This window comes from Dendrobates tinctorius, unplaced genomic scaffold, assembly GCF_039654945.1.
Source record: "Dendrobates tinctorius isolate UK_male_01 unplaced genomic scaffold, ASM3965494v1 ptg000079l, whole genome shotgun sequence".
NCBI lineage: Eukaryota > Metazoa > Chordata > Amphibia > Anura > Dendrobatidae > Dendrobates > Dendrobates tinctorius.
In genome coordinates, this window is record NW_027361747.1 from 10,490,854 (window position 1) to 10,512,413 (window position 21,560).

The following is a 21,560-nucleotide window of genomic DNA, read 5'->3' on the forward strand; positions in this document are numbered from 1 at the left end:
ATGTCACCACCCCTGACTGGGGAAAATGACATTTATGCCAAAATCAGCAAATGGAGATGTGTGATAACAGTCGCTCTCTGCAACCCTTGGAAACGCATCATATTAAAGAAAATAACCATTTCCTTATATAACGCGGCTTGTCATTCAGATATTGTCCGGAGCCCATTACAAAATGTGCAGGCACCGAGCACTCACATCCAACACCAAAGACCACAGAAAGGATGAACAATCCCATGAGTCAACGACCGTTGTGCGAAGCAAACCTGCAGCGGTCACCACAAGCAACCAAGCATTGCTTAAATGTGCGGATTATAAAAGATGAAATTGATTATTTTCTACGGGACAACTAATTTAATTTTCCATTCAGTACTCAATACATCAGATCTCAATATCTACAAGTTACACTGAGTTGTGAATCTTCAAACATCATCAGAACAACAAAAATGAATGCAGTAATCCTGTGCCAGCCCTGGAGGACTAATAACCTAGGATCCTACAGCCCATGATTCATAGGAGGGATGATGTATACATGGCTACCTTCCTCGTCACAATATAGGTATTATGGGGCGCCAGTCAGCTGATGGCTGGGGAGATGTCGATCGCACATGTCCGATTTGGGATTGCTGATCGCAGTATTCTCCCAAAGACAAGCCAACAGTCAGTCGGTGGCTTTCTCGTAGAGAACAAAGAAGAGCTGGGCCAAACGAGCGCTCCTGTGTATGGCAGAATCAGCCGAGATGGCTGTCGGCAGAACGATCTATCTGATATGGGCTTAAAGGGGTTGTCCGGCTTTGCGTACAAGTCTTGTGAATCTTCACAGTGCGCACATTGTGAGCATTTTCCGTTGCCATGAGCAGCAGTCATGTGAGTACAAGTAAGTGATTTCCATAATTCTGGTTACATGCCAACTAGAGGTGTACAGCATCGTCCAATAAACTTGCACTGAGCGTGGTCACGCACGTCTAGTCGGCACGTGATTGCATGTATGCATATCGCATGCTTTGGGTCATGAATCTGCCGCTGGCATCAGAGAGTCCGCACAAACTGAGGATTCACAAGTCTCCACCCTAAGGCTGCACTAATCCCTTTAGGTCCCGAATTTCATAGACTACGCAATCTATTAAAGCAAGTGAACCAGAAGTGGTCAGATAAACTAGAACCTTGGGCAACCAAATAAGGCAAATTCCGACCACCTCTCTGCCATCCATCAGTACCAATTTTGTCCCACGAACAATGGCATGTATCTGCCTATCTAAACGTTGATCTGGGGTGTTGAGTTTATTTTCTGGTTGTTATCACATGCTGCAATTGAAAAGTTGTTCATGGCGGGAGAAAGATCGTCATCCCCTCAATTTCTGGAAGTCCAGAGCAGGTCACTGATCATGGCAGAGCTAGACCTGAATTGCAGCTTTCATTTATAGTATTGTCGGTCTGAAAACAGTCACCTGAAATCCTTGACATTTGGCCGGCCGAAGTCATGAAATACTGTATAGTGTATACCATACGATCACAGCAAGGCATGTTACTCTGCAATGCATAGGTTTAAAGATGTGAGAATAAAGAGATGAGACTAGCCCGGCCGGCCTCTCCCGGCACCACCCTACTTGATTGACAGGTCTCTCTCTATGTGCACAAATGAGAGAGACCCAGCAATCAGCTAGAACGATGTTGGGAGAAGCCGGACGGGGCAGCATCAGACTAATCACGCCTAACCCCTATGGTCCCTGGTCAGAACCAGGCTTTTTCGGATAGGCTGGACCACCTCAGAAAGCCAAACCTGGCAGCAATCATGCAGCCAGCCTCCGATTCACGCTGCCCGTGGTTTTGGCCAGCATGGATGGACGGACAGGTTCCCATTAAAATGGAATCTTCCCTCATGACACAATACAAGCCTTGATATGAATAGTAAACTTGTATCGTTCACTTCTCACAAGCCATCCGGTGCGTCTTCTGCAGCACAGCAAGAATCACACATTCTTGAAATCATTACAGCAGCGATTGGATGAATGCTCAGACATGTATTCGGATGATTTCAGGAGCTCGAGCCGAACGCCATGATGCTGTCTGCCAACTGTCCTGTACTACAAGCATCCTTGTTCTCCTGCAGCTATGACCATACACCATGCTGAAGGGCAGGAAGGAACATTAAACTTTTTCTCTCCAATTACTGTCAGGCGCAGCCGAGAAGTAGCCAGGAAGCAGCAGACATGTGTAACAACTGGGGTTACAGAAAGAAAATTCCACACTCCTGAGCACTTCTGATACATTTGTGGGAAATCTAACTCAGGGCAACAAGAGTAAAATAAGAAACTTCTCTATATACTTCTGATTCTCACCCCATTCCATGCTAGGCTTTGAGTCACTCCCCGTGTCACAACAGCTGTCGGGTGACCCAGGACCAGGGGCTCCTAACACTAGGTAGCGCCCTAGCACACCCTACTCCCCAGGATACTTCTGAAGATGATGATGCCAAGGCCTCCACTCTTGCCTTATCTCCTAAGATAGCCCTCCGTCTGTTCTTTTCCCCTACCCAGGGAAAAGGGGTGCTACTATGCACCATAGTACACCAACCCAACAAACAAAGCAACACAAATAAGGGTTACCAGAAAACTCCAGGCATACAAAATATTCACTCACATATAACAGGGATGCATCAGGGTGTGGAGGTAGGGGAATAAACCAAAATGGAGAAGCATGGGGAATCACCACACATACAAACCAAGCAACAGTCACGAATAACTCCAACTCTCATCTGTACTCCTCTCTCCCTCAGCCATGCAGCAAATGCTAGCTCTGACAAGGATTAGTAACAGAGCCCAGGTTATAAAGGTGAAAGGAGTGGCTAACCGAGCTCAGCTGTGAGCACAGGGATTTCCAACAAGGCCGATTAACCCCTGTTCTACCAGAAGAAATAAACATTTAAAATGTTGAAGTGCTCCTTCTCAGCGCCGAAGTAGGAGCAATCAGACGCTGCGGTCTTCTGGCTCCACACTGTTGTGGTAACCCTGTGACACACCCAATTACAACTATCCACAATGACAATTTTTCCAAAATTGCACTTTATGAACGTGAAAACCCTTCTTTAAGCAGCCTATCAGCAAAAATGTCCTCCAATGTCAACAATAGTATAAAAACACACATACAAATATCTATTTTAATGAAATGGGGAAAACAAAATTTAAAAAGGTACAGATGAGGATTTTTGCTATTTTGCCATTTCCATACAGGCAGGAAAGGTGTGCCTTACGAAGCACACTGCTGGAATGATAATTAAGTCATTTATAAATTGGGCGGGGTGGTAGAAAACTTAACAGACGTCAAATAAACGCCAAAGGGCAAATGTAAAAATAATAACTTAGCTAATAAAACTTAAGACCTTGGGTGCCACGGAGGCCTCCTGTAGAGCAATTTTGATTGATGTCTAATACAATTTATACATAAATCATGTAGATCTTTGGATCTTGTGACTCTTCTGCTCTGTAAATCCAGATGAACACAAGACGGATCAACATCAAGGTGGATGAAAAATCCCATCTCAAATCCCTCGAGATCTCCAACATCCTGACACAGAGAGACTCCATCAGGAGAGAAGCCATGCCCTCATCGTCCGCAGGGAATCGACAAGACCCTAATGGAGGTTGCAAATCTTTTAAAACGTCAGAAATCCAGTAAGTGAGAAACACTCAGCAATACGTAGAAGACGTCAGTGGCAGGAACGTGCACGGCATACTGGGGGTATACAGATAGGTCTCCGGCAGCCTTGAATAACGTACGTCTCATCTATTCTGAACGTTTTCATACCGGCGTCCAATATGTTCCATAGCACACTGTACAAATGAGTATAATTACCACTTAACCATGAATGATGGTTAATGCGATACCAGCGGACAAGCACGTAACGCTCTGATTATCTTACAAAGCATTGTAGCAAGAGCAGAACGTAGCATACTGTGCTCTTCTCAAAAGGGGAACACGCCATTTACAAACTGGAGCGAAAATGCTCAATTCCAACCACAAAGTGAAGTTAGAAATAACAATAGGTCAATTTTGATTTCACAAAAACTCCATTGGGGCCATTAACTCACGAGAGAATATGCCAGAGCTGGTGTGAATCAGTTCACACGTCCCTTTCCATCTGTGGTCGCTGCATGCGAGATCGAGTACTGCCCTCATCAGCTGGCATCTAGGACTTTCTCCTGATTAGCCGGCCTGGTGTGACATCATCCTTGTGGGGTGACGCACATATGACAGAAACACCACGTCTGGTACTCAAAACAAGTGCGGTGGATGTTGGCAGGTAAGAGGCGGTCCTGAGAAGAGGCCACAGACTTCGGTCATGGCCGATTGAGTAGGGCGTGCGATAGATTTGGCCCAACTCTAGTATATGCACATGTTCAGATTACACTTTATAACAAGATGCAGGGGCGGACAGGGAGTGAAATTCAGCCCTGCAATTTGAAAGCAGACAGGCCCATGTTGTTCCTCACCCTAATGCTCCTTTTCAACTGCACCCTGATGACACCGATACTGTTAACAGCATAGCAGATATTGCAGCCCACAGCTGGACCAGCCCATCTGACATTTGCCAGAATTGCCAGATGGCTAGTCCAGCCCTGCTAAGATAGCACAAATAAAACATTTACAGCAGGGACAAAGTCATGATTCGTCAAATCTTAGTGACCTAAAAAGGATACATCAAATTTCTGATTGGATACCCAACATTTTATTTAATATGCATTAAAGCTCTACCTTATCCACCGTCTTTGAATCCATAACTTCACACTGCTGCATGCATGTCCGGAGACAACATTTGGTCACATTTTTAGAAAAGTAGGAAACTCTGGGCACTTTCTAAACTTGCTTTCAGCTCCCAGACGCATTAATCCCTGAGCGTCTCTTTATTGATATAGGCCATTTCCTGAAAAGACACTGAAGACTAAACTGCAGGTGCTACACCTAGAAAAAGGCAAATATTTAGCCGGTGTAACGCGGACAGCGGAGCGTCATCCCATGGCCTGCTCCCTCGCAGCTGACATTTCGTATCATCTGCCAACCTGGTCTGTAACATAGTGTTACCGAGGATAATACCACGTGGTAAGAAGCACGATTTCATGCCTGAAAGCCTCTGCCAAGAACAAAATTCCTCACATTGTCGAGCGTATGAAAGAATAACAGCAGCCAGAAAACGCTATTTAAAGATTGGGAGGCACGGACTCTATAGCGTGGGCGCACCGACAAAATTGGGATCTTCCTAAAACCCTCTTTCCACTTGGCTCTTACACACGGATGTAAATAATCTGTTCATTACCGTTCGTCAAACTAAAAAAAAAAAAAAAAAAGGGGCAATCCAGTTTCCGAACGTAGAAGTTATTTTATGGTCCAATATGGTTTTGTTGAGGCTCAGGTTATGGCTTTCATTGATAAGGGAAGTCATGGCACAGATCCGCTATCTAATAGATGCATGTGGACACTTTTACACCCGCAGTGACTTCGATATTGTCAGGGTACTGGGGGCTTTTTGTTAATAAAAGAAAAAAAAAAAAGTGTTGAAATCTGTAGAAAGATTACCAATGGAAGCCCTCAATCGGGTGTAAACAGGTCCTCAGATTAGAGCTCAAACACTTCCATTGGAGTCTCCTCAGAAGCAAATGGCCACAGGGCATAATCATAGCAGGTCTGTGTGTTACACTCAGACCCTGGAGCCTAGGGGGACCCAAAAGATTCCTTTGGCCCATATGATAAGGTCAAAATTATTAAAGACCCATGATAGCTGGCAACCATGTTTTTTACATTGGGGTCTATGAGATCCAAAATATGTCACAAGCAGAGGGAGGTCCAAAACCCCCAATGACTTGTCTAAAGCGGGGTGTATTACACTCAAAACGTCAACTCACTGAGAACAACTATGTATCACACGTCAATAACAGTCAAGAGATTTCACAGCCAACAAATACGAGCATGTAGCCACTGGCTATCAGAGATATCCAAGACTCAATGGCCACCGATCATTAGCACAATCAAAACTAGGATTGCGCAAAGGCCGCAATACACAGACTGTAGACGGCAGATCCTACTGATGTCAGAGGGTCAGGCAACAGTCTAATGCAGTGTTCCCCAACTCCAGTCCTCAAGAGCCACCAACAGGTCATGTTTTCTGGATTTCCTTTGTATTGCTCAGGTGTTTGAATTCTTGTCTGTCCAGGTGATGCAATTATCACCTGTGCAATACAAAGGAAATCCTGATAACACGACCTGTTGGTGGCTCTTGAGGACCAGAGTTGGGGAACACTGGTCTAATGTATGGAGGGGGATTCCTGGCAGATGATGTCGGGTGTAGACGAGGGTTGGGCAGATTGAATTTTAAACACCCACCCCTTTTGTTGTTCATGAGAAAAGTAGCTGCCAGAATCATTTGGCACTGGCTTTCTCTTATTTTTGAACGGTCATGTGTATGGAAGAGTTAAGAGAGTTAGCTGATGGCAGAATGAGGGCCATCAGTTATCTTATTCAAGTTGCAAAAAAAAAAGTGAGACCAAAAAAAAAGTTTTTTTGTTTTTTTAAATGTCATCTCTGTACACAACAATCTATAAATCAGCGAGATGTCGCTTCTTCTGCTTAAACCCCCCGGTGCCAAATACTCCATATTCAGAGACTGGCCATATTGGCAGGGGCATTGGAGCAGCCTCCACCATCCTTGGGTCCACAAGCATATATTGCGGGGTAGATACGCAGCCACTTAGACTATGGCTTGTATGCCAGGATATTTATTTAATGTGCTAGGCTTTTGTATAAAATTAGACAGAGGATTAGTTTAGAGTAGGTATTAGCAAACAGTTATAGTACACTTGGCACCGTCTCCAATGGACGACAAATGGTTTCTCCTACTTAAAACACTTAATCCTCTAGGTTTTGGCATATAAAATAAAAAACAAAAAAGCTTTTAGGCTTCACAAAAGGAAAAACTGTTCAACTTTATACATTCAGGCTCTGGGATACCAGTAAACTTAATAAACCGGAAACATGAAGGAAAAAAAAAAACTTTTTAATCAAACAGATTAATGACTTGAATGAGACACTCCGCGCCATCGCTACCAAACTGGATCTATCCGAGATGGATGTTCTCAGCAAACAAAAGGATGAGCAATGCATTTTTAGGAACATGGGCACACTGCTGCTGACCATCAGCACTGGCCAAGGCGGCGCTCGGCTGTCATGACGGCTTATTGAGGAGATCCTAGATGTTCAGAGGTAACACAAGGAAACCCTGGCGGTATTCTGGGAAAACAAATTGTTCTGGCTGAGTCAGACACTAGAAGGGCAATGGGACAGGGTATGCGTTCCTATGTACTCAACACAGCTCCCAGTGCCAGGCAGCAGGAGCCAAAGAATTCAGACCCCACCATCATCACACGGGACTTTGTCACGGTTAAAACATTTCCATGCTTAGCAAAGATCAAAGACACATTCAAAATATAGGCCATCTAACAAGCTGTCTACAGAGCAAGGTCACCAAGCTAATGTCAAAAAAATTTGGGGAGAATACCGGGGGACGGAACAGGACTAGTGGAACCTCGACTAAACCAAGCCTCTTTATATGACTTCCAAGAGACTAGACGGAAGCTATATTGTTACGGACATGAAAGGAGAAGATCAGAAACCAGATGGACTGATACAACCACAGGAACCGAGAACGCACCACTGACGATACAGAAGACTGAACAGGACACAAGATATTCATGTGGTCTCCAGCAGTCAAAACTAATTTGAAGGAGCTTCAGAGGATTGTGTCCTTCAGATAATCACAAACTGACAGCTGATAGAGCCAAACCCATCTTTGATGCTGGAAATCCCAGCTAATAATCAAAGGAATAGTCATTGAGGATTCTGGTTGACTATAACAATTTACATCAATACATGTCCTTCAAGAGACACCCATGTTCATGGTATTCTTCTTAATATGTCCCATAGGTCATATAAAATGTAGTTATCTGAGGTGCTGTTCACATTTTTGACGGCATGAACATCATAGTAAAGTGCTGCAGAAAATGTTGACTATATAAATAAAATGATTATTCTAGTCTGCAAAGCTATTCTTGCCATTTGTAAAAGGGAGACAAACCTAAAGCTGAGGCTTAATTATGGGACGCTGGGTTCTGCAAGAATTTATGCCATCCTATATATTACATATTTTTTAAAAATGTAACACACTGACAAAACATTGGAAGAAAAAAGGTTAATTAGCACCAAAAAATGTTCCGATTGATGATCTGCAAAAAGAGAGCACAGCTTATTTACTTATAATAGAAAAGAGGCTCAAAAGGGAAACTGTCAGTAGGATCCGCCCTCCTAAGCCGTCTATATGGGCATGCAGGTCACAGGAAGCGGAATACAATGATACCGTGAGATTTGTGATCCATTATTTTACTCCAGTGATATCAACTTTTCATAATATGTAAATGAGCTGTTAAGATCTATGGACCTGATACAGATCTCCCTGAGAATCTGCCTCCAGAGCTTGTTTTAAATGAAAGGGGGCGCTACCAGTGTGAGACATGTAATGACTGACCGTTTGCTCTGCTGACCTACATGTGTTAATCTATAAGTGGGAAACTTTTAGGGTGATAGACTCTGGAGGGAGAGTAGGACACTGCTTGGTTTTGCTCACCTGATTGAGTTGTGACAAGCACAACTCCTATACAGGCATGAAAAAAAATAGCTGCTGCTAATCCTCCAGGAGATATTGGATCCAGCTGGATGAACACTTTGGGTGGGCTGCGCTGATGGAATAAATCAATTCTTCAGAACTGATAAAGAAAAGGCTTTTTATTCACAACGCATTTCAATGCCATACCAGCGTCTCTTTCAAGTGGAAAAAGGCCAAATGACATTTGTTTTCTTCACCTGAAAAAAAAATAGACCCGTTATGGCGTTGAAACGCATTGTGAATAACAAGCCTTACCTCATCATAATTTCTGAAGAATTGATTTACTCCAGCAGCGTAGTCCACCCAAGTGTTCATCCAACTGGATCCAATATCTGGTAATGACCTCCTTTCATTTAAAACAACCTCTGGAGGCAGATTCTCGGAGATCTATGTTCTGCCCATAGATCTTAACAGCTCATTGTAATATTAAGAAAAATGGGAAACGCTCTAGAATACCACAAAAGGATCAAAAATACCAAGGAATCATTTTATTCAAATTTCTATGCCCTGCATAGCCATATACGGTAGATGAAGTAGGAGGGTTGATCCTACTGACAGATGCCCTTAATGATTTTTTTGTACAAATCAGAGATGATCCTTGGTAAACGAGTCCCACAGCCATTTCTTGTACACTACTACATGCATTAATGCAGTGCACACCTGTGCTGCCACAACAGGGTAAGTAATCACCTCCTAACAAGCCCGCGTTGGCATATGTTAAGCTGGTATCTGTCTATAGATCTCCACGGTGACTGCCTTTGTACCTGAATTCTCACAATTCCTATGTTGGTGCTTGCCTCCGTCTGTTCTTTTCCATGGCATTACTTAAAAAGTAATATAAAAAAAGCGCTGCCAGACAGGATGATTCAGCCAAGGTCTTGTTCCCAGAGAGCCATCAGAACACAGGGAGTCTGAAGAGCAAGAACATATGTAGGAAAGAAAGGATTCCAGCTAACTGCTGTGTGTTACGCTGCCATCCCTAAGGGACCAGAAACGCAGGATTTCTGACAACAAATAAACCTAAAGTAACAAAGAACAAAAACATACTGATAACACTAAAGAGAGTCAATAAACCAAGTGCACAGGAGAAGCAGCAACCAATAAGTTGACGGATTTCAAGGGCCTTTGAGGAAACTGTTGGGCTGTTACCCAATTGCTTGCTGTAGGCAACGACTCCGCTTTTCCCTTACACCAGTATTGAAGAATCATCCTCCTTGTGTTTCAGGTTTACCCCTTAAAGAGGACCTCTCCTCCGGTCAAAAGTGACCAGTTTTTGTTCTTATTTTATTTCCCCAATTATTTTGTTTTAATTCCTTTTTAAGCTCAGAATCACTGGGATATGTAGAAACATTCCAGAGTTATTAACGCAAAGCGACAAAATCAGATTTGAAAGAAATTGGCTTGGTGACTACGGGGTTAAAGAAGTATGGTACAGGAGTAGGGAGGGAAAGTGAGGTCTCTTCCCTCATAAGAATGTGTGCTGTGTATGCTGTGAGAGGGGAGAGAGAGCACCTGAATGGACACAGCGCACATCTACTCTCTGCCGTCACAGTACAGAGACACTACCTGCTCTGCACAGGTGTAGAAAGACTATGCACAGAAGACCAAGGATGCAGGTTAGACCCAATATTTCAGATTTATTGTTTATCTAAAATATGACTTGATTTTTTTTATCTATTCTTATTAACAATTTGTTACCACCCCTGATATTCCTCCTAGACATTAATAAATAAATTGAAAACTGGGTGTCGTCAGCAGGGGGCGGTGTGTCTCTGCACTCCAATACTGTGCAATCAGCGTGGACTGTCAGAGTGTGTGGGGACCCCCCAAATGACAATCCAATCTATTCATACATTTCTAGGAGGAACAGCACAACGCAGAATTGTACGAAAAGATGCTCCGCCATTAATATTTCATGGGAAATACTAGTACACACAGGCATCTAAGGAAAAATGTCAGCTCCTCCAAGACAGGCGATATCTTCTTATCTATTTAACGCCACCTTGTGATGTTACAGGCTATAAGAAGTCACTTAAAATGTCAAAACGGGACGTCATCTTCATTACAGGTCAAGACAAGGGAATTATTGAAGTATAAAAAGGAAAAACTAACTTTACATTTAAGTTGGTACAAGTCCAGGAAACAAGAAGGAACTCCTCCAGTGTGATAAAGACTAAATTACAGTGAGGAATAAACCAGGTGTTCAGCACATAACCCAGTATACCCAGAGGATAGAGATTCCTAGAGGATGGAAAATTACCTTTGTAATCACTGGTACTCAAACACCAGGGCAAATGCTCGTTAACGGCGGCATAATTAGGTCACGGTTTATTAGGAACGGTTCGTGTGATTCTCAGACTGCGGTAGTCTATTCAGTTTACTGGAAAATGGAGGAAAAAAAATATATAAAATCAATCTGCACGTGTTATATGAGGACATGTGATTCTGCATCCGTCATCCTTCTGTTATATTCCAAAGTGGTCCGACTGGATGACTAAAAAAACCCTGCCACGGATCAAAGTTTGTTGCCCTAAGTAATTTTTGGGGTATACTGGTTACACCCACTACAGTGTAGAAATATCCACAATAACATATACAAGAAGAAGACATTTTGAAGGAATAATGCAACTTCTTGTGATCAAGGAAACTATACAGGACTAAGCAAAAAATCCTATTCCACATTGGCACAGAAATTTTATTTTTCCGTCTTTTGCCATAATGGTAAAAGTTATTTAAAAAAAAAAAAAAAAAAAGGGCAGCAAATAAATATGACCACCAAGGCCACACTGCTCCTGTAAAAGTTTTATAAGGGCACAACTATGTCTCCATGTGTAAAAAATTAACTTTATATAACACTACAAAAAAAAAAAAAAAAGGAATGACAGAATTATAAAAATTACGTTGTAAAACATTTCATCAGCTCCAAACTCATCACATACAGCTACCCTATAGAGGGCCATATGTAATATAAGCCATGTAATAGGCCTCTGAAGCAAATCTACAAGGAGCAATAAATGTACAATATAGAATCATAGAATCGTAGAGTTGGAAGGGACCTCCTGGGCCATCTGGTCCAACCCCCTGCTCAAAGCAGGATTCGCTAAATCATCCCAGTCAGATGTCTGTCCAGCCTCTGTTTGAAGACTTCCATTGAAGGAGAACTCACCACTTCTCGTGGCAGCCTGTTCCACTCATTGATCACTCTGTCAAAAAGTTTTTTCTAATATCTAATCTGTGTCTCCTCCCATTCAGTTTCATCCCATTGCTTCTAGTCTTTCCTTGTGCAAATGAGAATAAAGTTGATCCTTCTACAATGTGACAGCCCTTTAGATATTTGTAGACAGCAATTAAGTCTCCTCTCAGTCTTCTCTTTTGCAAACTAAACATTCCCAAATCCTGCAACCTTTCCTCATAAGACAGGGTTTGCAGACCGGTCACCATTCTGGTCGCTCTTTTCTGAACTTGCTCCAGTTTGTTGATGTCTTTTTTAAAATGTGGTGCCCAAAACTGGACACAATATGGAGTCCTACGGAGCATGCCATGATCCAAGGTCACTATACAGAAAGCTTACACAGGACAGCAGGGCCCTATATACTGCTAGAAGTCTTATTACTCTCTACAATGTCAGTGTCCATCTATAAACCTAGACAATATTGCCGTGATGAAGGGGTCAGTTTGACCCTGAAACGAGTACATGTAAACGTCAAAGAAAGTCTTCATTTATCGCAAACATTCTGCAACTGGATCATCCTATGTCAGCAACGCAGCCAATTCATGAGCTGTAAACTCTGCCTAAAGACTGCGAGGCCAAAATCACTTTCACTTTTTTTTTTTTCCAGCAGTGCAACAGATGCGATTTGGTTCATTGTCATGTTGGAAAAATGCACGACTACCAAAAGACACGAACTGATGGTAGCATACTCTTTCAATTAATTCATAATATCATTAAAATGTAGCTCCCAACCCGAGCAGCACTCATGCAGCCCCACATAATGACACGGCCACCACCATGTCTCACTTGAATGCACTAGGCATTTTTCTAAATTTAATTTTTCCAAATGAATGGTGCCTACAGTGAAACATGGTGGTGGCAGTGTCCTTATATGGGGCAACATGAGTGCTGCTCGTGTTAGGATCTACATTTCATTGATGATACAATCACGAGTTCACAGATGTACTACACCATATTGAAAGATAAGATGTTACCATCACTCTGTACGATTCATGATGCACAGATACAGCAGAGAAATATATGTATAGCACAAAGCTAAAGATTCTACTTCTTACATTACATGAGTGACATCTATTGTAAATTCTAAAATAGCTCAGAAACTGGCAAATACTTGCAGCGCACAGCACACTGAGGGACTGCAGACTTATTTTAAACCAGACAGTACAGTCCTCCATACAATATTATGAGCACCACATACTCCTCCATACACAATAATGGGCTCCATACAGAAGGGGCCCCGTATAATGCTTCATACAGTATATAATGGGCCCCATATATTGCTCCATACATAAAAAATAATCAAATACTCCTCTCCTTGTTCCTTGCTGGCTGTAGCTCTTGTCTCTTCACCGTCTTTTGACTCTGCACTGCTCAGCACAGAGGGAGCACTGTTGTGAATTCGCTTTCTGGCTTACCTCTGGTTACTAGTGAAGGTAGTGGAGCTGGTTATATTGACAGAGGGGTTGCGAGTTCTCTTTCTGGGCTCCCTCTGGTGGTTACTGGAGGTAATGGAGCTGATCTGATTAACAGAGGCTTGCCACCTGATAATGAGGAGGACGATTGGAGATCTGGAGTTTCTGACTGGATATAAGACAGCCGACTCCCTCTATCCCTGCTGGTGATTTTTTCCTGCCTCCTCAGGTCTTAGTTTCCAGCTCTGTCCCTGCATGCTCAGCTAAGTGTTCTTTTGCTATTGTTCACATTTGATCTGGTTTTGTCTATTTCAGTTTTGTGTGGTCAGCCAGCTCCGGCTGTGGCTGTGCTGAATTTCTATCCATATGTTACTGCTTGTGTCAGTTTGTTTTTGTCCCTTATTAGATTGGCCTCTTTTTGCTCTGCTTTCAGAATATACCAGAGTGCTGATATAGTGGGCGAAGTCGTGCGACTTCAGTATTTTTCTATCAGACATGTTGGACAATTTTTGCAGGGTTTTTTGCGTGATTGCAGACAGGGTCTTTCCTGTCCTGTCCTGTCTAGTTAGTGTGGGTCCCATCGTTTGCTCAGTCTATTTTCCTATCTGCGTTTGTGTTTTCATCTTGTCTCACCGACAATATATGTTTGGGGGCCATCTATTCCTTTGGGGTCTGCTCTGGGGCAGTTTAGATTTCCCCTTTCTTGCTTTAGGCTTATTTAGCTCTCCGGCTGTGCCGAGGCGTCTAGGGCATCGTAGGTACGCTCCACGGCTACTACTAGTTGTGTGGATAGGATCAGGGGTCTTCAATCCGCTTAGTTACCAACCTCTCTGGTTTTCTGCGGCTTAGCTTGGTCTTGCTTTCCTCCTCAGTGACCCAATCATAACAGAGCGCTGTAGTGACGTCATCGGGCTCTCTGCCCTGAGACATCACAGATGCGGAAGAAAACAGAGCTGCGGAGGAACAGGGAGAGTCAAGTATTTCAAACAGTTTATATAGCACGATGGGGGAGTGCGGTGGTCCCGACTCACAGGCCCCATAGCGTGCCGATGTCCCCGACACGACCCGGGTGGTGACGCAGCTCTGGCTGGAGTGGTGCCATTAATATAAGTTTCCTGCTCCTAGTATTATAGTCATCAGCCACTGTCTACAGCTGTTCCTGATTCCGCTTCGGTTCTGATCAGCCATCTTGTGACTGCAACTTCTGGTTGACAGGAAGTCAGAGGTAACGGTCAAAAGCTTTCAGTGTACGTCTATGAGAGCCTTGTTCTGGCTCTCATAGACTTGCACTGAGAAATAACTTCTGGATGGCCCAGCAAACACTGGAGCGATCCGACAAACTGCTGGAGACCGACTGGAGTGGTGCCAATAAATATAAAGAAGGCAGCTGGTGGGTATAAGGGGCAGGGAGCTGCGATTAGTCGCACCACTCCAGCGGTAACATAAAACAATAAAACGATGCAGTGGTGCTTTAAAAATATAACCAAGGTGTTGTAGTGGTGACAGAAAACTAGTTGCCTCTCTTGTCCCTTATACTAGGCATCTTCCTGCTGCACCAATACCCTTACTTACAAATGTCTGGGAATAACATTGGTTATCACTAAATAATGACCAATCATGGAGGCGTTGAAGTGTGGAAAAATAATGGAGTAGTAACTTAAACTCAGCTGCTCGTCAGCCCTGCCAACAAACTCCTTTTTGGAGAAGAACCATAATGGCTAGTGTGAGCCAGCTTCTCTCACAAGTGTGGCTACTTGACCCTCTCAGGACTGAAAAATTCTAGCAGCTATGCTCCAAAATATCATATCCTTCTAAATTCAACAAATTGGGACAAATTTTATATTAAAAGGGGAGATCTCATGAAGACAAGCCCTGTCTGTTTGCTCTACCAGACGTCACAAAGGGGTCCCCTAGTCAGGATCCATCTGTGTGAGCCTGAACGGAGCGTCTGACGGACTTGACCTATCTTTGTGTAACAAGATTAGCCAGTGATCTAAGTGAGCGCCACGTTATACCACATTTTATCTGAAGTGGCCCCTGAAAAGGACATGCCTGGCTGGCAGTGGCTTTACTGGGTAACATTAGTAACTAGAGTGGGATGCCCTACATGCTCACATGAAGGGTTTTTGTTGTGTCCTCATGCTTTTGGTCTTAAAGCCCATGGAGAGACAGAAGGACAGATCGCGCACACTGCAATGAATGGCCACTGATACAAATCTGCGGGTCCAGAAATGGATTTATGCAATCAGCCAGTTAATTTCTGGCCAGATTATCTTGCTTCGCTCAGCTGCATTCCCAGTTTTCATGTGCACATCACATTTCTAAATTACATGGGATTAGTAGCCAAGTCTATGGATTTCTACAGTGTAAACAAAAGCGTTCTGTGGATGCAGCTTTTCGGCAAACACATTTATTTTCCATTTTTGAGCCGCTTTTCTAATGCAGGAAGCAGCAGATATTTCTGACATCACAGGTGGGCCGCCAAGACCAATCAAGGTGATAGACAGGAAGCAGCGCACTTAGTAAAGAAGTCTCTGCGGTGGGAGAACGTTCACACCCGAATACATTAGACGATACACATCATGCTGATCTGTCGATATATTTCTGCCAGCTGTCAACACTGTACAACGGCAGATCATATTGGCAGTGTGATGAAACAGAAGCATTTCTGTATATTCTCTTTTTTTTTTTTTTACTAATATAGAACCCATGTATTGCTTCTACAAAGTTCCACACTGTATCAGCCATCTTCACTGATCACTTTCTATGTAAGCTAACCAGATGGAAGCCAGCAGGACTCACAGAGCGAAGATCGTCTATGATGGACACCACTGATTTTAGGGCTAAGACGACGCTCAAGCTGCCGATACACAATACAGTAAGCAAGACAGACAACGGAAATCCAGCAGACCCCATCATAGTGAACAGGGTCCATTAGATGTCAGATCTGCTCACTAGATGGTAACGTATTATCAACCTAGCCTCTGAAAGGAAGGCCTGAGTAAGCCATATTACGGTAAGGTAAGCATGTCATCAGCGTTTGGTAAGGGCGTCCGTTTTTACCATCAGCGTTTGGTCAGGGGGTCCGTTTTTACCATCAGCTTTTGGTCAGGGGGTCCATTTTTACCATCAGCTTTTGGTCAGGGGGTCCATTTTTACCATCAGCTTTTGGTCAGGGGGTCCATTTTTACCATCAGCTTTTGGTCAGGGGGTCCATTTTTACCATCAGCTTTTGGTCAGGGGGTCCATTTTTACCATCAGCTTTTGGTCAGGGGGTCCATTTTTACCATCAGCGTTTGGTCAGGGGGTACGTTTTTACCATCAGCTTTTGGTCAGGGGGTACGTTTTTAGGCACACGTAGCAGAAAATTTCTGTTCAAAAACCTGACTCCCTTCCCAGAAACCGCGCCTTTTTTGTCTTCGCGTTTTCGTCGCGGTTTTGATGCGATTTTTTCCTGCACATTTTCAAAAAGCATTGAACAAGCCAGAAACGCGGAAAAAATCTGCAAAATTAATGAGCATGCTGCGTTTTTTACCGCGATGTGTTTTTTTCACGGTAAAAAACACATCAATGTGCACAAAAAGTGCAAAATGCCTAGAAATGAATGGGAAGCTTTTTCACGTTTTTCCCGCGGATTTTTTGGCAAATCCGCGGGAAAATCCGCGAAAAAACCGCTGTGTGTGAACACAGCCTTACTATCAGCATTTGGTCAGGGGGTCCGTTTTTACCATCAGTGTTTCATCAGCGTTTTTCATGTATAAAAATAAATACATTACCAAGCTTCTCCTCTACATTGCAATGTTTAAGGACAGCACGTGAATGATTTTTTTTTTCTGGCATTACAGATAAAAAGTAAGGAATATTCAGCACAAACTTCTTTCATCCGTTTTGTAGATAGAAAACGACAAATGTCGTAGCAGGCGTTACTAAAGGGGAGCCTGGCAGCACCTTTCTGCACATGGGTGCATTGGTAAAGCTGTGTAGGGGACGGTTCCACAATATGATACCTGTGCACATGGATCACTCCTTCCAAGTGCATGGACACGCCCCCAGTGCACTTCCAGCCTGGTACACATGCAATATTGATCATATTCTGATGAAACTTACTCAATATGTCAGCACTACGGATCTGTTTTCAGGACGTTTATTAATACACTTGTGTGAAACAAGGGTCTCTTCCAGAAATTGCGCCACTTTTGTGTATGGGCTGTGTCTGGTACTGCAGTTCATCCCCAATTCAATTGTCACCGAACCAGTTATTTGCACACTTAATTCAATTCATTAGCGAAATCTTACAATTCTACACTGGCTGACTCAATGATAAAATGAATTTTTTCTAATCTATCCCTTTTACTGGCACCGATAGCAATACAGCAGCAGTTCCTTGTAGTCAATCATCACTGTGCTCATTTTTTGGGCAGTTTAATCTAAACAGGAGTTGATAATGAACAAACAATTTTTAAAAAAAAAATTGGGTGAAAGAAAAAAATGAAATAACAACGTAAAAGAAAAAAAGAAAGTATCACAAAAAAAAAAAAAATTGTTGCTCTCTTCGCTTGAGACTACAAGACCCAAAACACTGGGACACAACCGCTTGGTTCTTGGTGATCAAATTAATCTACGGATCCAACAAAAAAATAAAACGATTTTTCTTTTTGCCAACTTTCCGGATGATGTCCACATGTAGAAGCTCTTAGTATAACCTGGCACAGCCCTTTCTTTTTTTAGAATATGTAATTTTAGAAAGGAGGTGACATAAGTGATCAGCGTGTCATTGTTTGTAATTTTATAAAAAGATAACAAGGGTGTTAAATGTTAATTTATATCTGGATCTTAAAATCCACCTATAGCAAACACTTCCCTCCCAGAGCCCTGTGTACATACAGCTGATTGATGAGCTTACAAAAGGTGTATTTTTCCTCACTTGCTCAGCATGAGAAGATCTCAGTCCGACCTGCGCTCAGTTTTCTGCACGCAAATGATTTATAAGAAAATCTATGGCCGGATACAAGACGTGCAAAACAACACAAAACAAGACTAAAAACAAAGCTGTAAAAGAGGAAAGTAAAGTTCCTATCGGACTATAAGCAACCATACACCTTTGCCATCACCATACACCCCCTTCCATATGAGATCAGGACCCTAGGGCTCAGTCTTGAATGAAGTGGTGTTGCACATGTGCGGCCTCTACTTCATTCATGGTGTACGAGACGGCCATAGAAAATCAGATACTGTACAACATTAATTTGATAAGTGATGGCACAGCTACATATCCACATCTCAGTTCCAATCCAGACGAGGCTGCAGCAGGGTTTCCAGAACCTCAATGATCAGGATCACTGGGAGGCCTGGTGGTCAGATCCCCAGCAATCAACAAGTTAGTTGATATAGAGTGTAAGGAGTAAGGACTCATGCACATCTGGTGATCTTGGTCTGATCACAGACTGTAATGTATGGACTGGCCATGGGTCTCATGACCAGTGTGTGATAGCCTCACGGAAACATATCAAGTGGCCATGCTCTGGTCGGGAGACCCATGGCCAGTCCGTGATCGAACAGAGATCTACGGACATGAGTGAGCCCTAACTTGTCATTCTCAGAATAAAACTTTACAGGATTATTCCGGCTCCTCTCACTTCTCTATTAGGAGACGAGTGGAAATAGTGATGTTACATCTACCGATACCTAGGAGAATGCAGGTACCGTGCACCAGTGTTATTAGAATAGGTCAGATGCACTGTCATAAGAGAAGAAAAAAAAAAAAAAGAAAGAAATTGACGGCATGCCACATCATGGACCCCAATGGTTGAAGACCGACCAGGCTAACTTATAACACACAGTCAGGCTTTGTAGTCCCTCTGAGAATGATGTGCTTTACTTCCCGTCAAATATGACAGAATCTGAGTCAGGACTCAATCTAATCCTCAAAATCATGAACTTTCAATGCAATCTGAATAAATTATGGTTCTCCCATACAAATACAATGATTCTGGCATGGTCTCCAAAGTGGACAGGTATAACGTACCTAGAGGCCTCCTCTTTGGCCTGTTCATGTTCTGCACCTGGAAATGTGTCTCGAGGTCCTCGTCAATGGTCTGTCCCAGAGAGAGCAGGCTCACCCTTCTCATCCTCAGGAGCCTGGGGGCACTTTCACGCAAGGTGCTTCCTACATCCAAGACCACTTCACCCGAAAAGGAGGAGGGTACTACTACCCTTTTTAAAAACTCCATGTCCCATCACATCTCTGACAGCTAATGTACAACGCTCCCGCAGCCAGGGCACGGTTAGGTGTATGCACAGCTTCCTTGAAATAACATTAAGGTGGACTAACCCGGCTTGCTTTACATAGTGATGTCATGTGAACCTGGGTGGTGCCAGACGTGAACAGGTCAACAAGCCAGCTGTTACGAAGCAGATCCTCCACAGTATTTACTGTACAAACTGATAAAAGCCGCAGATAACACACTCATAAAATAACTGCAATGTGCTTCATAAAACACCGCAACTCCATAACTGCCTGTAGCCTCCATACTGCACAAAATAACCAAAATTAGCAACGCAGACAGGGCAAAGTGCCTGGAGAACTTCTTATTAGCTGGAGCTAGATAAGGCCTGAAGGCTGGGAGCAGGGAGGAGTAATGGTCTGCAGCAGGAGATAAGTCTTATCGCCTACACACTGAGAGCTCCTAGGTCATGGGTACAGAGCTCCCCCTAAGGCCTCGGAGGATGAAGAAGCACAACCAAAGCCAAGGGACAACTTACTCCAATAACCCACCAAGATAAAAATCACATCCAAACCCTAAAACACTTTGTGGCTGCCATCACATTAGTGTATAGGTATGATAATAATCGCTCATGGAAAAGCAGTACCATATTAGTAGCAAAAATAAAAAAAATTGTGGCAGGAGGGCAATGTGAAGGCATTGCAGGACCTTAGGTATCCATAGTTACGACCACTAGCAGTCACTATATCAGTGGTCGTAACTATGGATAGTATACCTGAGCTACTGAAATGCCTGCACATGAGGCAAGAGAAATAGCTAATCAGAAAAACTATACCTCATTTCTAATTGGAAATATTTGCTAATATTATACACCTACTACATATTGGGCTATGATCTTGGAGATGAAAATACCCCTTTAAAGATATATTAAAACATTCACCAGCTCTAAACCCAACAGCTCCTCCAGGGTGCCGGAGTAATATACGCCAAACTCATTAGGAGGCATGTACCACATACTAAATGTGGCGCATCTTCCAGCAGTCAGGTGGCACTGCAAGAAATGTACCCCAGTAAGGGACAAAGGTACATTTTCGTTAATATTTCCGACACTCTGCCCTCCTGTGGGCAGAGGCTGAAACATACAGGCGCATGGGCACTTGTGTTATGGGCTCTGTCGGCAGTAGGGCGCCTGCGCACTTATGTGGTAGGGCAGGTCAAAGTGCGCAGGCGTGACATTTTGCCCGGCTACGTGGATGACGCAGGAGACGTCATCCATGACAATCAGAACAGGAGGACGGCGATCAGAAGCCAGGACGACAGCTAGACGTCTCAGCAAGGATGCTTACTGAACCGGACAGGCAGGATTCACATAGAGTGCGGGAGAGTTTCAAAATGTTTTTGGGGGGTTATACAAGGGGCGTTAGGGGGTTATATACCCCTTTATTGAATACAGCACAGATGCTGATTAAGGTGCTAGTCTTAGTTCAGACATGAAAAAAAAAATGGTGACAGTTTCCCTTTAATATCCATATCAAAGCCAAGGCTCCCGTAGTGGTATTGGGAAATGTCAGCCTTAGTTGACAAAGCGCCAGACACCATACTGGAAACCAGACAAAGGCCATCAAAGTTAATAGGGTCTGTCAGGTGGCAGTGGTGTAAGACATGAAGGGGGTATTATATTTATATTCCATTTCCTATAATGGAGCAAATACTAAAATAAAAAAGCATATGTGAACAGAGACCAAAAGGTGCAACGATCATTCTCCAGATGATTGCTTGTCCAACCACCAATCTCCTTCTGTCTATTGTGAACGGCTACCATAAAAATATTCACCATAAAATGAATTTCAGCATGGCTGACTAAACACATTGTGCCGCTGTCATCTGTCATCATCCTCCCCGCTAATGAAATTTCTTAAGCACAGAAATCTTGCATCAATGAAAACGTGTTTATTTAGTAAAAGCCTTTGCCCTGCAAGGAGCGGCCC

General features: G+C 43.3%; 1 protein-coding gene across 19 annotated transcripts in view; it reads right to left on the reverse strand.

Annotated features, from left to right (window-relative positions):
- FRYL (FRY like transcription coactivator) overlaps positions 1–21,560 on the reverse strand; it is a 387,434-nt gene that overhangs the window by 287,597 nt on the left and 78,277 nt on the right. For 4 of the 19 annotated variants that reach the window (XM_073583493.1, XM_073583492.1, XM_073583490.1 and 1 more), the window contains exon 1: positions 19,374–20,127. The exons of 9 other annotated variants lie outside the window; for them this stretch is intronic. In XM_073583493.1, coding sequence (XP_073439594.1) covers positions 19,374–19,578 — 205 coding nt within the window. In that variant the 5' untranslated portion in view covers positions 19,579–20,127. Of the gene's footprint in view, positions 1–4,749; positions 5,321–19,373; positions 20,128–21,560 lie in introns of those variants that run through there. 6 more of the 19 variants (XM_073583509.1, XM_073583495.1, XM_073583510.1 and 3 more) reach the window with 4 other exon arrangements.